At 45.2% G+C, this 16,936-nt stretch overlaps 2 protein-coding genes across 4 annotated transcripts in view; one reads left to right on the forward strand and one right to left on the reverse strand.

Annotated features, from left to right (window-relative positions):
• Positions 1-843: 843 nt before the first annotated feature.
• Positions 844-2,389, forward strand: cebpd (CCAAT enhancer binding protein delta). The gene has a single exon (XM_084327203.1). The coding sequence runs from the start codon at positions 1,110-1,112 to the stop codon at positions 2,058-2,060; it is 951 nt and encodes a 316-aa protein (XP_084183329.1). The 5' UTR covers positions 844-1,109; the 3' UTR covers positions 2,061-2,389.
• A 107-nt stretch (positions 2,390-2,496) lies between these two features.
• The window catches only part of spidr (scaffold protein involved in DNA repair), a 69,090-nt gene continuing 54,650 nt past the window's right edge, over positions 2,497-16,936 (reverse strand). For 2 of the 3 annotated variants that reach the window (XM_084327201.1, XM_084327200.1), the window contains exons 10-19: positions 14,513-14,671; positions 12,167-12,248; positions 10,965-11,105; positions 10,381-10,440; positions 9,353-9,536; positions 7,935-8,123; positions 4,769-4,862; positions 4,579-4,687; positions 3,892-3,939; positions 2,497-3,083 (exon numbers count right to left, since the gene is read on the reverse strand). In XM_084327201.1, the coding sequence (XP_084183327.1) occupies positions 2,964-3,083; positions 3,892-3,939; positions 4,579-4,687; positions 4,769-4,862; positions 7,935-8,123; positions 9,353-9,536; positions 10,381-10,440; positions 10,965-11,105; positions 12,167-12,248; positions 14,513-14,671 (1,186 nt within the window). In that variant the 3' untranslated portion in view covers positions 2,497-2,963. The remainder of the gene's footprint in view (positions 3,084-3,891; positions 3,940-4,578; positions 4,688-4,768; positions 4,863-7,934; positions 8,124-9,352; positions 9,537-10,380; positions 10,441-10,964; positions 11,106-12,166; positions 12,249-14,512; positions 14,672-16,936) is intronic. The other variant, XM_084327202.1, reaches the window with a different exon arrangement.

Below are 16,936 nucleotides of genomic sequence, written 5' to 3' on the forward strand. Positions count from 1 at the left end.
ATTGGATTGGGTTTGATTGATTGATTGAATTGATTGAAAACTTTATTAACAGATTGCAGAATGGGTACAGTACAGCTCAAAGAGAAAGTTTCAAGTTTCTTTAATAGTTGTCATACAGAAGTACAGAATACTTTTATACAAAATGCTTCTTACTGTTACGCTCCAGAGACTGTGCTAGACAAGATAAGTATGAAATAAAATAAAGTAGCATGTAAAAAGAAGTAAAAATAGAGGTCACAGTGTTCAGTATAGACATATGTACAATGTTCGATGCAGACTAGAAGTAACCGAGTTACCATACAGAAAGACTTTCGTCTTGTTTACATCAGGGTCCCCCATTTTCAATTCATCATAACATATATAAGATAAGATAAGATCAGATATTCCTTTATTGATCCCCTTGGGGAAATGCAGGCATCATAGCAGCATGGGGGAGGGGGGGGTACAGGTAGTAAAAACAACACAAGCAGTGTAAACAAATATGTCAATATAATTTACTATCTAACTAACTGAAAAAAATATTATATGACACACATGACATACAGATAGACAGTACTGCTACATCTATACATTTATGACATACCAGATTTAGTATATACAATTTTCCTTTAAACCAGGCTGCATGTCTTGACTGCTGTGAGTGGTGTGGGCCTGACTGTATAAACAACACAGATCATGTGCTGGTTCATCCTGTCATCATAGTAAAGAGGGGGGCCGAGCTCACGCCCCTGCCTCCTCAAATGGGAGCTCCGGAGACCATGTGACCTGGTCTAAAGGGGCGGTGAGCGTTGACGTAAACAGCTCCGGAGACCACGTGACCTCGTCTAAAGGGGCGGTGAGCGTTGACGTAAGCAAGGGAAAGATACAAAATACACTCCGCGAAATACAGATGCTTCAGAGAAGTGAAACACGCATGACAAGAAGTTTATTATAGCCAAGTTTAGAAAACCACGTTGGACACATCGGGATATAACCCAGGAGGATTTAACAACAAGAGTGCTTAGTTTGCGAGTTATAGATTTGTTGTTATAATAATCTGTATCCACTGCGCGGGGTTATATTATTAATAACAAACTTCGTATCCCACACGTGGGCAACAGCCAGAGTTGATGTGTGACATATACAGCCTGGATTCTCAGTGCGTATCTCCACAACAATGCAACATGAGTTGGGCGATGGAACCTGCTAACTTCTACGAGAATAATAACAAACTGACGGGTCTCCAGGGGGGCTGCAACAAGCCGGGGAGGGTCGATGGCACCACGCCGGAGGACAGCAGCACCATGGCCGAGCTGAGCACCGCCAACACGGCAGCGATGTACGACGACGAGAGTGCCATCGACTTCAGTCAGTACATCGAATCCATGACAGCTGTGCCAAACATGGAACTGTGCAACGACGAACTATTCCTCGACCTGTTCAATACTGTGAAGCAAGAGAAGGTAGAGTTCTACAACATGCCCAACTCGGTGACGACGTCCGGCAGCATGCAGCAGCTGTCAGCGGCCCCGGCGTGTTACCCCGCTGCTGCTGCCGGGACCTACAAGGAGTACGAGAGGACACACCTGGAGGGCGACTTCGACAACAAGGCGAGCTTCAACGCACCGATCAAGCAAGAGCACGATGACTGCTGGAGCGACAGCGACGTGTCCTCGTCCCTGCCGTCCCAGATCGAGACCTGCGCTCAGACCTCCGTCAGCCTGCCCATGGGGGGCCAGCCGACGCCCCCGACCACCCCGGAGCCCCTCTCCGCCGCCAGCTCGGCCCACTCGTCCCCGCGGAAGATGGGGAAGGAGAAAGGGAAGAAGTCGCTCGACAGGTACAGCCACGAGTATCGTCAGAGACGAGAGAGGAATAACATTGCTGTCAGGAAGAGCAGGGATAAAGCGAAACAACGCAACGTGGATACGGCGCACAAGATGCTTGAACTGGGTGCTGAGAACGACAGACTTCACAAAACTATCGACAAGCTCACACGAGAGCTCGGTGGTTTGAGGGACTTCTTCAAGCAGATGCCCAACCCCTCCTTCGCGGGGTCTACGGGTGCGGACAGTCGGTGACAAATTAACTTGTCACGTGTGAACTGACATTTGGAAGACATACCTCAACACAGACATTTCGTTTTACCATCTGTAACAGATGCATAATATTAAGCTTACCCTAATGGCACTGGAAATATTTCATGTTGCTGCCATAATCTTTTTTGGGAAATGTGTTTTTTTCTATATTAAATTATTTTACCACTTCATTTACACGTCTTTATACCTGATATGGTACATGTTTTATAATTCCCAACTTTGTATAAGAGCCAGAGCATGATCTTTTATATAGTTTGTATAAAACCTTGAAATATTTGTCTATGGAATCTGTAATAAAATTGCTGAAAAGATTGGCCTGGTCTATGAGTTCTGTTTGATTAAGAGGAAGTGGTCTGTGAGAATCAGGCTATAGTTTAGCTGACTTGGCATGTTGAAAGTTACTGCAGGATCTGAAACTTCAAAATAACACCAACTTCTCTCAAATAGAAACCACTAGAATAATGCGGAATAAAAAGCAGTCCGTAACAGTGCAGGTTTTATTGACAGTATCTAGCAGCACATTTCTTAAATACAAACAAAGTGTACAGCATAAGTTCAAGGAACACTTGGGATAGTCTTGCAGAACACTCAGAATCTGAGTCTATTTACAGCGCACATTCAACAGTCAGTCGCTGGACCACGTGGGCTGGTTTTTAGCAGATGATGCTCCTCTGGTCTACCCTTGGGCTGTCAACTCCAGGTCCACAGGATCACATATCATTGAACACACAAACAGACCCTGTGTTCCTCCTCCAGCCAATTCACTTCAAGCAGGGGGGCCTTCGCAAAGGGGCCTAAAAAGCTCTGACCAAGGTCCAGCATACAGATCCTTGGAACCAAACTGAGGCCCAGGGATTGATTTCATTAGCTCCTCACCCGACAGCCTCAGAGGCAGATCTCTTCCAGGCCCATCCAGAGGGCAGGTTTCCTGGTGACGACGCAGACGTACACTGCGAGGGGCCCCACCTCCTTCCCCAGCACATTCTCCACCTCGCAACCTGGGCGCTGCAACAGATGGCCCGTCAGTACCTCTCTGCTGGCCTACTGCACATTACAACTACATTCAACACACTTTTACAGGATATTTATTTACTACCCGTCATTTGGTATAAGACCGCAATGCGTCAACTGCAGTTATTATCAGGGGTTGTTATTTCTTGGTTTCTTCTAAATTGATTTCTAACATGCCAGAAAAGTACTGCAATTTCCGAGCATCAGTAATCAATGTGCGAGATGTTAGATAATAATGTTATCAGTGTTGTGGTTGTAAATTCCTTCCAATTGCATTAATGATCTGCATGACTCAGGCCTTATCAGTGCAAGTATGGCATGGACAGATGACCAAGGAGTTGGGGACAGGAGATCAACACGCAGTGCAGTTCAGTGTACAGCATGACCAGGTATTATATTGACAAAGGATTGACACACAGTACAGTTCAGTGAGAGGCAGGTACAGTATGACCAGGTATTATATTGACAAAGGATCGACACACAGTACAGTTCAGTGAGAGGCAGGTACAGTATGACCAGGTATTATATTGACAAAGCATCAACACACAGTACAGTTCAGTGAGAGGCAGGTACAGTATGACCAGGTATTATATTGACAAAGGATCGACACACAGTTCAGTGAGAGGCAGGTACAGTATGACCAGGTATTCTATTGACAAAGCATCGACACACAGTACAGTTCAGTGAGAGGCAGGTACAGTATGACCAGGTATTCTATTGACAAAGGATCGACATGCAGTTCAGTGAGAGGCAGGTACAGTATAATCAGGTGTTATATAACTGGCAAACCCTCCTCACTCACCTCAGAGGCCACAGAGTTCAGGACAGATGAAATGGTATTTTGCTGCAACTGTGAAACAAGTGCATTGGAATGTTAGCAGTAGGGTAATATCAACCAGAGAGCTCTCTCTCTCTCTCTCTAGGTGTGTAGGAAATATCTGTAGAATAATAACAACACAATCTGCCTAAAGTGTCCTGAAATGTATTTCCTTGTACATCCACTTAAATTATTACCTTGGGAACAGGGAATACCAACCTGAGCATGATATAACAGCAAAATGGATGTTGTGTGAATATGGTCAATGAATCTCACTCTTGACTTTCTCCCAATTGCATTCTCACATAATATACAACATGAAAAGTACAGGTTTGCAGAAGTCGAAGCAGTGTTTTTCTTTTTTCTTTCTTTCTAAAATGTAGATTTCACCTTGATATTAAGAGGATACGTGGTTATCAGCGCTTCCTATGCTCTATTTTGAGCTAATGCACTGTTATCTCAAACACTGGTCCTACAAGATATGGCAAGAAGGCAGCTCAGAGCAGTAGAACATTTCTTTATACGTAATCTGTTTGTTTTCTAGTTTTGTTTAGAGTTTTATTGTCAGCGCAGTGCAAAATATTGAGGCTATTTCTTTGCACACTTTGAGATGGTTTATATGTGGAGTTTCAGTGGGGAAAACAAAAGAAACTTAGACAAATTCCTTCTCACCTTTACTTTCAGAGTACAGTTACTAAGTGAGGAACTCAGGAATACTTCAAGCTGCATCTTAATGGTCGGCTCCTCCACCGTGTCACAAAAAACGCAGCGGAACGCTGGACTGTGGTAAAAAGACAGACACAAGTCATTATACTGGCAGCCAGTCACCATGACATCAATCTAAAGTCACCTGAGGACTTACGCTCTTTCCGGTGACGCCTCCAAGCGGTCGCTCTCACACCGACTGCAGACGGGCCAGGAGTAAGCCGTGCTCTCGTCCACACCGACGATGACACCTGCAGGCAAAAGGCGAAAACCACCAGCATGAATCACACGGGGCTAGCCTAGCCCTATCAAATGTCAAAGGGCACACTGCACCTATTTTTAGGGGGTTAGTGGATTCATCACAAATTTGGAGTAGTTTTAGTCCACCAAAAAGACAGTGTGCATGGAGTTCTCTCTTTTAGATGTTTCAAAGTAGAAATTATTAGCATTCAGTAGCAACACTAGTGGAAGTCAACAGGGGCCAAAACAGTCATGTCTCTGAGAACTTAAAAGTCCTTCCATATAGTCAACTATGCTGTGAAACAGTACATTTTCAGAGACATGGTTTTAGGCCCGCAAACGATTTGCACAAGCATTGCTAACTAAATGCTTATCATTTCTGCTTCCACCGCAAGGCACTGGTGCGGAGCGCTTTTTGGATGGACTCAAATGACTCCCAGTTTATGGATTCTTCACATGGGTGGAGTATCCCATTTCAGGCCTAGCTGACACAATTTGGTCCAGTACTGAAAGTGATTTATATTAAGGTTGTGTGCGTGTGTAATGCGTAGGCGAACGAATGTGCGTGCATGTTGTGTGTATGTGAGCGAGGGGGAGAAAAAGCTTTTTTGCATTTTTATCTGAGATGCTAGTGATAAATAAGACTAGAGACATTTACTCCCTCCTCAAACACCACCTCGCTTGACAGCCCGAGACACAGCCCCACGAAACATATAAACGCAGAACCTTATGCAAGATACAGAATTTCCAACTGATAAAAAGAAAACCACCTCGCAGATTCCGGTCTGAGGATTTTATACTGGCCAGTTGCCAGAGGATACAATGTGCTTAAACAAGAGAAGAAGATGATTTGCATTTGTTATATTTTTCAGCCCAGCTGATCAAACACATATGGCCAGTGGGACTCGGACCAGTGGGTTCACAGTATAACCTCTGCTCTCTTCTGTGACATGGGTCTACAGATGCAGATCGCCATCTGATTCAGCCTACTCTTTATTCCCTGCACATGTACAAGATGATGATGGTTGTTACACGGTTGTCACAATCATAAAGTCAACGTTACTGCGCTTAGCGGCAAAGCAAGGGAGCGGGTTTAATGTGAATAGACCCTTTTCACAGCAGCCATTTTGACTTGTCATAGATGAGTAAAGAAAGGGGTAATCATAGGTATAGAATAATTAACCATATCCCTTTGTTCACCCCTCTGTGACGAGTGAAAATGGCTGCTGTGACAAGGGTCTACTCTGATACGACATGCATGAGTTCCTAACCAATACATCGCTGTGAAATCAGATTTTAAATGCAAGCAAAAATACTAACATTTTTAAACATAAGGGGTCCCCTCCATACTCATAGCCAAGCTCAGGGACCTGGGCTTGGGCTATGACCTCTGCCAGTGGGTCTTGGACTTCCTGACTGGCAGACCCCAGGTGGTGAGAGCAGGCAACTGCACCTCCTCATCCATCACCCTCAACATAGGGGCCCCCCAGGGCTGTGTTCTGAGTCCCCTCCTCTACTCCCTGTACACACACGACTGTGTGGCTCAGCGGAGTAGCAATACAATCGTCAAATTTGCTGACGACACAGTGGTGGTGGGCCTGATCTCTGCCAACGACGAGAGGGCCTACCTGGAAGAGGTCAAGGTCCTGGCGGGATGGTGCCAGGAAAACAGCCTCTCCCTGAACGTCAGCAAAACAAAAGAGATGATTGTGGACTTCAGGAGGTCGGGGGTCAAGGACTACAGCCCCCTCAGCATCGACGGGGCACCGGTTGAGAGAGTCAACAGCTTCAAGTACCTCGGAGCCCACATATCCGAGGACTTGAAATGGACCATACACATTAACAGTGTGGTGAAGAAGGCACGACAACGCCTCTACTTCCTCAGGCGCCTAAGGAAGTTCCAAGTCAGCCAGAAGATCCTTAAGAACTTCTACTCATGTACAATAGAGAGCATCTTGACCGGCAACATCACCTCCTGGTTTGGGAATAGCACTGCAAAAGACCAAAGCAGACTACAAAGAGTGACACGTTCAGCCGAACGCACAATTGGAGGGGGGCTCCCCACTCTCCAGAACATTTACAACAAGCGTTGCAAGGGGAAGGCTAAGAGAATTATTAAGGACTCGAGCCACCCGAACAACTGCCTCTTTGAACTGCTGCCGTCAGGCAAGCGACACAGGAGTCTCAAGGCGAGCACAGAAAGACTCAGAAGTAGCTTCTATCCCCAGGCCATCAGGCTGCTAAACGAACAATGAATGAACACTACACAACAACAACCACCAAACACACATAGCACACACATCCACACGCACACACTCACTTTAAACAAACACACTGTAGCACCCACTACACACACTTTATAGCACACACCCACTTTAAACAAACACACTGTAGCACCCACTCCCCACACTTTATATTTATGGATGAAGGATTGCACTACAACTCGTACACCTTACTGTAAATTGTACCTAAAATTGTACCTCATCCCACTTCTGCTTTGCACTAGATAGTACTGTACATTAGTACACTGCATAGTATTGTGTATTGTATATTATATGGTAACTCAGAACATTGTACATATGTCTATACCGAACAACTGTGACCTCATTCTTCTTCTAAATTCATGCTATATTATGTTATTATGTTATTTGATACTATCTTGTCTAGCACAGTCTCTGGAGCGTAACAGTAAGAAGCATTTTGTATGAAAGTATTCTGTACTTCTGTATGACAACTATTAAAGAACTTGAACTTGAACAGTGACAAATTATAAAGTATTCATACCAACCCACCACATTTTCATGTGTTTGCATTCTAAAAAGAAATTCCTTCGAGTCTCAAAGGCTTCAAAGAACTGACAGCTCGAGGATACTGTGAATGACTAACGGCAGAAAAACAATGCCACGAAAACCACAAGAGAGCCTGTCACCAAATAACAAATACATGAGGGCACAGCCATAAACAAAAAAAAAAAAAAAATGGGTTTCTTTCTGTATGAAAAACAACACACTGGCCAAAAGCTCTCTGGAAGAAATACTCAGAGGAAACGAAAAATACAGGCTTCAATGGATGAGAGTACTGACCTGTGAGCGTACAGAGGGAGTTGGGCGTGGCGTCGGGACCCAGGGGATCTAGCCTCACTGGCTGGGGCAAGGCGTGGGCCTGGGTCAGGGAGTGTGATGGTAACTCTGGCCTGGCCAGACACTTCATACTGCCCTCAGGCTCCGCACTGTGAAGCCGGACCACCGTCTGCTCCACACACAGGAGAGCACCTAGATGTTGAGGGGAAACCGTGGTGTTGAGCTGTAAACTGGTTGTCCTGGCCCAAAAAAAAGGACCACTTCGCCTATTTCCAACCGAATCTCTTTGTATCCGTCGTAGTATATGACTTGCTTATTATACACTTTAACTCTTTCACTACCAAACGTTTAACCCTTTCACTGCGACAATACAGAAGGTTAACCCTTTCACTGCCACACAACAAAGGGTTGACCCTTTCACTACCACACTACAGACGGTTAACCTTCTTTATTACATGGCGTTTTAACATTCGCCAAAATGCTTGATTGTGATTGGTCAATAGCGCTCGGTTGCCCCTGACAGCAGTGAATTATTTCTCGATAACTGACCGCTGCCATGGGCAACGCGCAATAATGACCGCTGATACGGGTAACAGAGCGCTATTGACCAATCACAATCAAGCATTTTGGTCGCAGTCACGAAAGCTGCTCAGCATATGCACAGCTGCACTCATCAGTGCAATCAGACCGGCTGCCGGCGATGATGACAGAGGAGCCACAGAACAACTGCGTCTGCATTTGATCTCGTCTTGTCGATGGTGTAAAATGAATTAGGTATATTGTTAGTAAGTGAGCCATGTAATAAGCGGGATAATGCATAGCTATACTCGGTCATTGTCGCAAAATAATTGACCTTCACTGCGTTTAGAACACCTCGGCGCGGCGCCTCGGTGTTCTAAACTCCGTGTCGGTCAATTATTTTGCGACAATGACCTCGTAGCTATACATTATCCCTTACGTAGTGTGGTTGTGAAAGGGTTAACGCTAGTCAGTACTCTCTGTATCCTAGACACGGGACTCTGTTCACAATCCCAAATCCTATGCCGTAATAACACAGTCGCGGGTTGGCCAGCAGCACCAAAGACTACAGAGTTGGTTTTCTTACATTTTCAAATGACCTTTTCTACAAATGTACACCTCACTAGTGCTGTAGTCTTTCGTGCTGACGCTGCTGCCCAGCCCATGACTCCCTCATTTCAGGTGGTGAATAGAGCCCACCTTTGAGATAAAGAAAGTACTGACACGAGTAAAACATTTCGTACTATGTTGAATACATAAGAGATATGATATGAAAATTGGCAAAGTGGTACTTTAAAAGACGCACACAGACAGGGTGAAGACTACCGAATCAACATGAAACTAGATAGGATGTCCGGCGCAGGCATGTCTACTGTGGTGCGAAACAACAGCAAACACAATACCATGTTCTCTGACAGCATCCCTGAATGACAAGCGGCAAGCGGTGGGGGAGTTTAACGCTTCGACAAGAGAGGAAGTGAGCACGCAGGAAGTGCTCACGCACAGGGCCACTGTTCGCTTGTGTGGCCCCTCAGGCTGCTGCTCCTCCTGAAGGCTGGGGTCTGTCAGCACCAGCCATACCTCACTCTGAGAGAGAGGGAGAGGAGAGAGAGGGAGAGGAGAGAGAGGGAGAGGGAGAGGGAGAGGGAGAGGGAGGAAGAGAGAGGGAGAGGAGAGAGACAGAGAGAGAGAGACAAGAGAGAGGGAGCGAGAGAGAGGAGAGCGAGAGGAGAGAGCGAGACACAGAGAGGAGAGAGACAGAGAGAGCGAGAGACAGAGAGAACGAGAGAGGGAGAGAGAGAGAGCGAGAGAGGAGAGAGAAAGCGAGACAAAGAGAGCGAAAGAGAGCGAGAGAAAGATAGTGAGAGAGAGAGCGAGAGAGACAGAGACAGAGAGAGCGAGAGAAAAATTATTTAAAAAAAATTATTAGATAAGGGATATCAGAGCGTATGAAGCACAGCTAAGATATATACGTTATCAAATGATCCAGTCAAATAAAAGTATAAATGAGTAACAAATAAAAAGTGTTCTGCCTTCTATGATTCAGTCACCGGATGACCACAACATTGACATAAGAAAAAAAGGGCTGTGCTGGAGTGAGTGAGTGGCAAAGTCCAACAGCTTTGTTCTCAGTTGTTATCTCATATATTGGTCAAAGTGTAAAGGTTTCACTGATCAATGGTAAAGAATGCCTGGGCCCCCGTATATAGGCGCGCGCACGCACACACACACACACGCACGCACACGCACACACACAGACACACACACACAGGTTAGTCCCTACGTCAGAGGTGCCTCTTATCACTATAGTGATCTCTAACTGATTACTACTAAATGGTACCAGGAGGCATTGATTCAGCTACACCAGTAATATTATGGAGCTGTGGATGTGAGCAAAGCTATAATAAAATGAAACATGCATTTATTTTACCTCCATTCTCTTGTATACAACAGTAGCAACAAAGCTGCATCTGTGACTCTGGAGCTCACTCTGAAAGAGGACACAGATTCTAGATTATTGTCATGTATGTATGTGTATGTGTTGATGGTAGACCGATATAGGTTTTTAAAGATGGATACCGATACAGATAATGTTGAATTACAGCTGCCGATAGCACATCATTTTGTGCCAATATTTAATACCTTTACATTTTGAAGAAAAAATAATGACCAAATAATATAAGGATACATAAATTAAATTAACTACCGGTATTTACTTATTTTAATTTGTTCTATTTATTTATTTTACAAAAACATGATTGTACTATTAAATAAATTGATAATTGCTACACTTTGGTGAAATATTTATCCCCTTTACTGGTAAGCTTAGCTAGCATGATATTGGTATCTATGGATTCCTTGCCATCTCGAGTTTAATATGGTAACGATATTTCTGCTCTGAAAGATGTTAATGTTGGCGGGCTGATACAGCTAATACAGATTTGTAATAAAAAGGCATGTATCTGCCTGATATTTCCGTTTGCTCCCCCAGGATGTGTGTTTGTGTTTTCCTACCTGCAGTATATCTCGTAGAGTTCTTTGAGTGGGAGGAAGATACAGAGGGGAAACGCTCTGGTCCTCTATAGGTTCCACAGAGCGCTCCTGGCCAGACAGCAGGTAGCAGAAACTAGGAGCTGGTCCTGAAGCTCTGCTCTCCTACAATAGAGGAGGATTTAAATTAGGATCAATCTATATGGGGGCGACAGTGGCTTGGTAAGTAGAGCAGTCGTCTGGTTATCCAGAGATTCCCAGTTCGATTCCCGCTCCTCCCGGGCAGCGCGTCGAAGTGTCCTTGAGCAAGACCTAATTGCTCCCGATGAGCAGGTTGGCACCTTGCATGGTTGCCTCCACCGTCGGTGTGTGAATGGGTAAAATGTGAGGAACAAATTGTATATAAATGCAGCCATTTACCATTTATACAAAAGGAAAACGCCACAAGAGTTCCAAATGAGATGTCTAAACTGTCGGCGTGTTGTTAAATTAGCAATTATTTATTCAGACTCCTCTGTGCTTTTCCTTCCAGACCTGTGTAGGAAGCCTAAATCTCAAGTTTTCATACTAGAATACAAATCGAAATCCCAAGTTTAAACAATGCACTTAAAGGGGAATGCCACACATTTGAAGAATGCACATGTGTTATCCCTGAGCCACAGGACAGGTGAGTCAATGAGTGAACATGCGCCACTTTCTGCTATAGCAAGGAATCAGAGTGAGAAGTCTCAAATGTATGATGTCGCTACTACACAAGCAGTGAATAGGGCAGTGCTTTTATGGGCCCATAAAGGTTCGTCTTGTCTGTACAAGCTGACTGAGGCTTTGCACACACGGTACATTTCAGTGAGCCTCAGCCAGCTTGTACAGGCAGGAGCGTGACCCCCATTGACTTTGCATTGGTTTGTGGCCAACTAGCCAGAGCCGGTATGAGAAACGGCACGAGGAAGGACTCTACCGATCAACATGATCATTGGTAAGCAGCAAATAGGGCTAGGGTTCCAAATATCATAACTATCCCTTTAAGACTGAATTTGTTTAGATGAGATATTCCGCACAGGCGAGGGGAGGTACAGGTATAGGCAGGGATAGAAAGACAATAAAAAATATAGGTAATGCAACATATCAGTGGCATTACAATATGAAAATATGAATACAAGTAAACAGTCCTTGGCTGAGAGCCACAGAGGAATGTGCAATTTCTCCTACAAGGTTTGCAAACCTACACAGCTGGGTGTATCTCCGTGTACTTTAAGGGGCACCAGTGGGGGCCAGAGGCTGTCGATCAAGTTGAAAAGCCTGGTGCATCTGAAGAAGAAGAGAGAGAGAGAGAGAGAGAGAGAGAGAGAGAGAGAGAGAGAGAGAGAGAGAGAGAGAGAGGGGGGGGGGCGTTGTGTGAAAAGGAACAAGAAAAACAAGAGAATAACTGACGCAAATGGGGGGAGAAAGATTTCACAGCCAGTTTCACTTCCATTGAATCTGAGATCTCTCTAGGTCTCATAGGATCAACAGAGAGCATGCTCGGGCTGGTACAAGGAAGACAAGCTCACAAATACACACACGCGCGCACACGCACCTTTTTTTACAAGCAGGCTCTCATATACTGAAGGGTGGGACATGCAGCTCACACCCACTGTAAATCCCAATACTCTTGTCACGCAAAAACAGTGATACTAGCAGTAACTCTCATTATTTGACCTTCTAGGGTTTCATCACGCTTCTCCCGGTCAACACTCCCTCAACCTCAGTCAGGTCACGTTAATTTGAATATGCCCAAATCACATGACACGTCTCAGTGGGCTTCACAAGCCCACAATGGAACAACACCCCCCTGACCTCAACCCTCAATGAAGATGAGGGAAAAACTGAAAAAACCTTTATAGGAACGAAAAAAATGGAAGAAACATGAGACGGTCAATCCAATGAGATCCTCCCGACCAGGATGACCAGGCATGCAATAGGTGTTGAAGGTGGTAACAATTGAGAGAAATACAGGGAGGGAATGATGATGATGATGATGATGATGATGATGATGATGATGATGATGATGATGATGATGATGATGATGATGATGATGATGATGATGATGATGATGATGATGATGATGATGATGATGATGATGATGATGATGATGATGATGATGATGATGATAATAATAATAATAATAATAATAAACAATAGATAATGATAGTGTGTGATTGTGTTAGACTTTATGTGATGTGCTACATGAGATCCAAGAACAAGCATAGGTATCTGATATGCTGTGTAAAGGTTCAAGAAGTAGATATTTTGTTGAGGAAAATAAAGGGCCAATTCCAACTTCAAAAACAAAACTTGTGCATCTGTGTCTCTTGTTCTGCCTGTTGGGTTCAGGGTGGGCCACTTACTAATGCATCTTCATCTTGGCGCTGTCTGTCAGTGGTTAAGAACCTGTTAGTCACTAACCCCAACACTATAATCACAGCCTCCTTTGTAGGGAACTGGCTCTGCAGCCCATTCTGGTCCGGCGAGGCCGTCAGGGATGAGCTCACACACCAACAGACACACCAACAGACTCACTCAGCTAACTCTCTGAGCTCAGCCTGTACAGCATGGAGCTGGGCTTTCACCGCTCTGTCACACACAGGGTCGTGCTATTAAAAAACGACAAGGATCCAAAACAAATGTTGTCAGTGGCGTGGCAGGTAATGAGAGGAGGGGCGTTCTTGCAAACTGAAAAATGACTCCTTGTGTTTTTCCACTTGACCTGATCAGATCCTGCTCACCTGTTGGCTATGGCACCTGTAGGTAACCATCATGATCTGACCGCAGACAACCTTGAGGGACATCGCACGCTGTCTGGTATGAGGAATACGGGGGATGTGAATGTAGATGTAAACATACCCCTGGAGTGTCTCTAAAATGTCCCCACACCAGTTCTCCTAACTGTTGCTAATCTGGGCTCCTTCTGACTATGGAAACTAAGCAGGGCCTCGTAGTGTGTGTGCTTCATCACTTTACATGTAAACACCGTGGGACTATAGCGACAGGCCGGCATGATCAGGCAATATTTTCCTTCAATTCAATTCCTTCAATTTATTTCAAACATTTTAGTTATCATTCAATTGTAAAATGCATTATGATAAGAGCTTTATGGAGGTGACGTGAGGGCACTTTACAAGTCACGGCTTGGTTATCATTTAGGACACACACACATATGGCATGATTAATATTCACACCTGTTTTCACAGTTTCCAGAGGCACCAAGGTTCCTGAGCCTAGGGCCATTTTTCTGGAGTTTTAATATCAGAAGTTGGGTATCACAGGCATTAGCCCAGGGCTGTTGTCTGAGAGGGCTATGGGGTCTAGATTAGATCAAAAGAAATTCTCAGCCTAATTTGTCTGATTTCATCAACAAATCTGTAAAATTACGTTTCCCACATGCAGTCATGCAGAAGGGGGACCTCTTTAGATCTAGTGCTTAAAAAAAGACTAATCAACTAACAAAGTCGTTCAAAACCTGAAAACCGACCTGTCAAGGGGCTTCAAGATTCAGGTGAAAAGTTAGGGGGGGGGGGTCTGGTGGGTCTCACCTTTCTCGAGTGACCCGCTGGACCACTTTAATGGCTCTCAACACGCAGGTTCTTCCCTGCCACCTGCTGCTGTACTGGTGGAGGTGGTCCTCGCAGGGCAGGGTGTGGAGCTGAACTACACTGAACATCCCATAGTTGTCCTGCACTAGAGCACACAGCCTGGGGGAAATACACACACACACACACACACACACACACACACACACACACACACACACACACCACACACACACACAAGGAGAGTGAAGATTATTCAATTCACATTCGTCAGTCACATGGAGATGTCACGGTGCCAGGGAACGTTTTCCCCAAAATCTCTTTCTAACGCTTTCTTTCTTTAGTTTCAGTACGTTCCTGTAATGTTTCAGCATACCGGTACATAGGTTTTTCACCGCTGGCTTGTGACGTTTCCATGACCACCGATACCACGATAGCTAGTTTCTAACCAATCATTGCTCTTACTGTCATGTAAATTCGGTGCCTTAGCGGACATTCACAGGTTTTGGTGGGAAGGTGTTTTGGGAACATGGCCAACGAGCAACGAGAGTAAATAATTCCGTCATATTTTCTACCTTTATTTTTACCATTTCCAAGTGCAGTTACACATTACTCAACCATTTGTATCACTTCAGAGAGTATTCTGGACTGATTGATTTAATCAATTCATGTGTGGAATGATTGTAAAGCCCCATTCATCAAATGGCTGTGTCCTGAAAATCAATGGGCAGAATTCTTCAGGCGATATACTATATGGAGATGCATGTGACTGACTAGATCGCACCCATAAATTATGCCGTTAGGAATTAATGGGAATCAGATATACAGCTGGGGAAAAGGAATTTATCAGAGAGGGAAATTTACGGGTCATCAAAGCGAAGCAGGCTATTCAATGTCCTCGCTCCACAATGGTGGAACAAACTTCCCATCAGTCAGGAAACCTGAAAACCTGCTAAATGTCCCACCGTTGACTAAACACTCCTCTTCAATCAATATCTGAAATTTTAAAAATAAATAAAATAACCTAATATGTCTATATTACTATGTACTCATTATGTACTATTACTATTACTGTGTAGCTCTCAAGTTCGACGAACAATCCCACCTTACCCTGGTGTACCCCTCCTGCTGACTTGTTCACAATTTGTAAGTCACTTTGGAAAAAAGCGTCAGCGGCTAAGTGGCGCAGTGGGCAAGGCGCTCGCCACTAATGCAGGAGTTGCTGGGTTCGAGCCCAGCTCTCGGCATTGCTACCAGCTTGGCTGGTTGTTCATACTAACACACATTGGCAGTGATAGGGGTGGAAAGCTGGTGGGTGGGGATCGGACGTTGTGGACAGCGACTCCTACAGGTCGGTTGGTGCGCCTGCGCAGGAGAATCAGGAAGCAACGGGGGCGGCGTGTCCCTCCCACGCAGACCCCTGCCGCTGAGAGATCGCGCTGTGCAGGTGAAAATATGCGACGGCTGCCTCCTCGTGTACCGGAGGGGACACGTGATGCAAGGCTTCGTCCACATTGCAGCCGGCCTGTGGGAGGCATGGCCTAACAGCGTTCGAGACAGGGGAGGGTAGAATTGGACAATACGAAATTGGGATGGGAGAAAAATTGAAAATGGGAGAAAAAGTAGATAAAAAAAAAAGGGAAAAAGCGTCAGCTAAATTACTAAATTATGACTAACTGCACTCGTTGTTAAAATGGTAGAATAATTTACGAGTCGCTGGCGGATGAAAAAGTGACATTTCCTATTTCCTGCCACTAGAATCTAGAGTAGACAATATGAACATCCACTCCACGACACTGACGTTTGCAGTGAAAAAGGCCCCAGGACTGACATCTTGGAGTGCTAATGGCTGGCGGCCGGTTTGACAGGGTGCTGTTGACAGAGAAGACCTTTAGCCTACACAGAGAGAGAGCGAGAGAGAGAGAGCGCGAGTGAGCGAGAGAGCGAGAGACAGAGAGAGAGAGAGAGCGCAGTGAGGCTCAGAACTGAACTGCTCCGCGTTCCCTGCCCTCAACCGCTCCCAGCGAGCGAGGAACGGGAGGTTGCTACCGGCAACAGCACCTCAGCCCTTCAGGTTCAGACACAGCCCTCAGAGAGGCAGAATAAACACAGGAGTTCATATCCCCTGGTTAGAGGAGGGAGGAGGAGGAGGAGGAGGAGGAGGAGGAGGAGGAGGAGGAGGAGGAGGAGGAGGAGTGTGGAGAGGTTAGAAACAGATTCAAGTCCAAGGCTGTCCATGCCCGTGCACATCCCAAACACTGGGGACAGTTTGAGCTTGTTTCCAACCACCTGATTGAGCCTATAAACAGCCCATGTTGGTAAACATGGGGTCTGTCCGAGTGTATTTCAGGGGACCTGGAAATAGATACCTAACCGACATTCTTGTCATTGCTTTTGGTGGAGCAGTCAGTGTTGTTGTTTTTTTAT

Source organism: Notolepis coatsorum (genome assembly GCF_963971535.1).
Source record: "Notolepis coatsorum genome assembly, chromosome: 13".
In the NCBI taxonomy this organism is placed as follows: Eukaryota; Metazoa; Chordata; class Actinopteri; order Aulopiformes; family Paralepididae; genus Notolepis; species Notolepis coatsorum.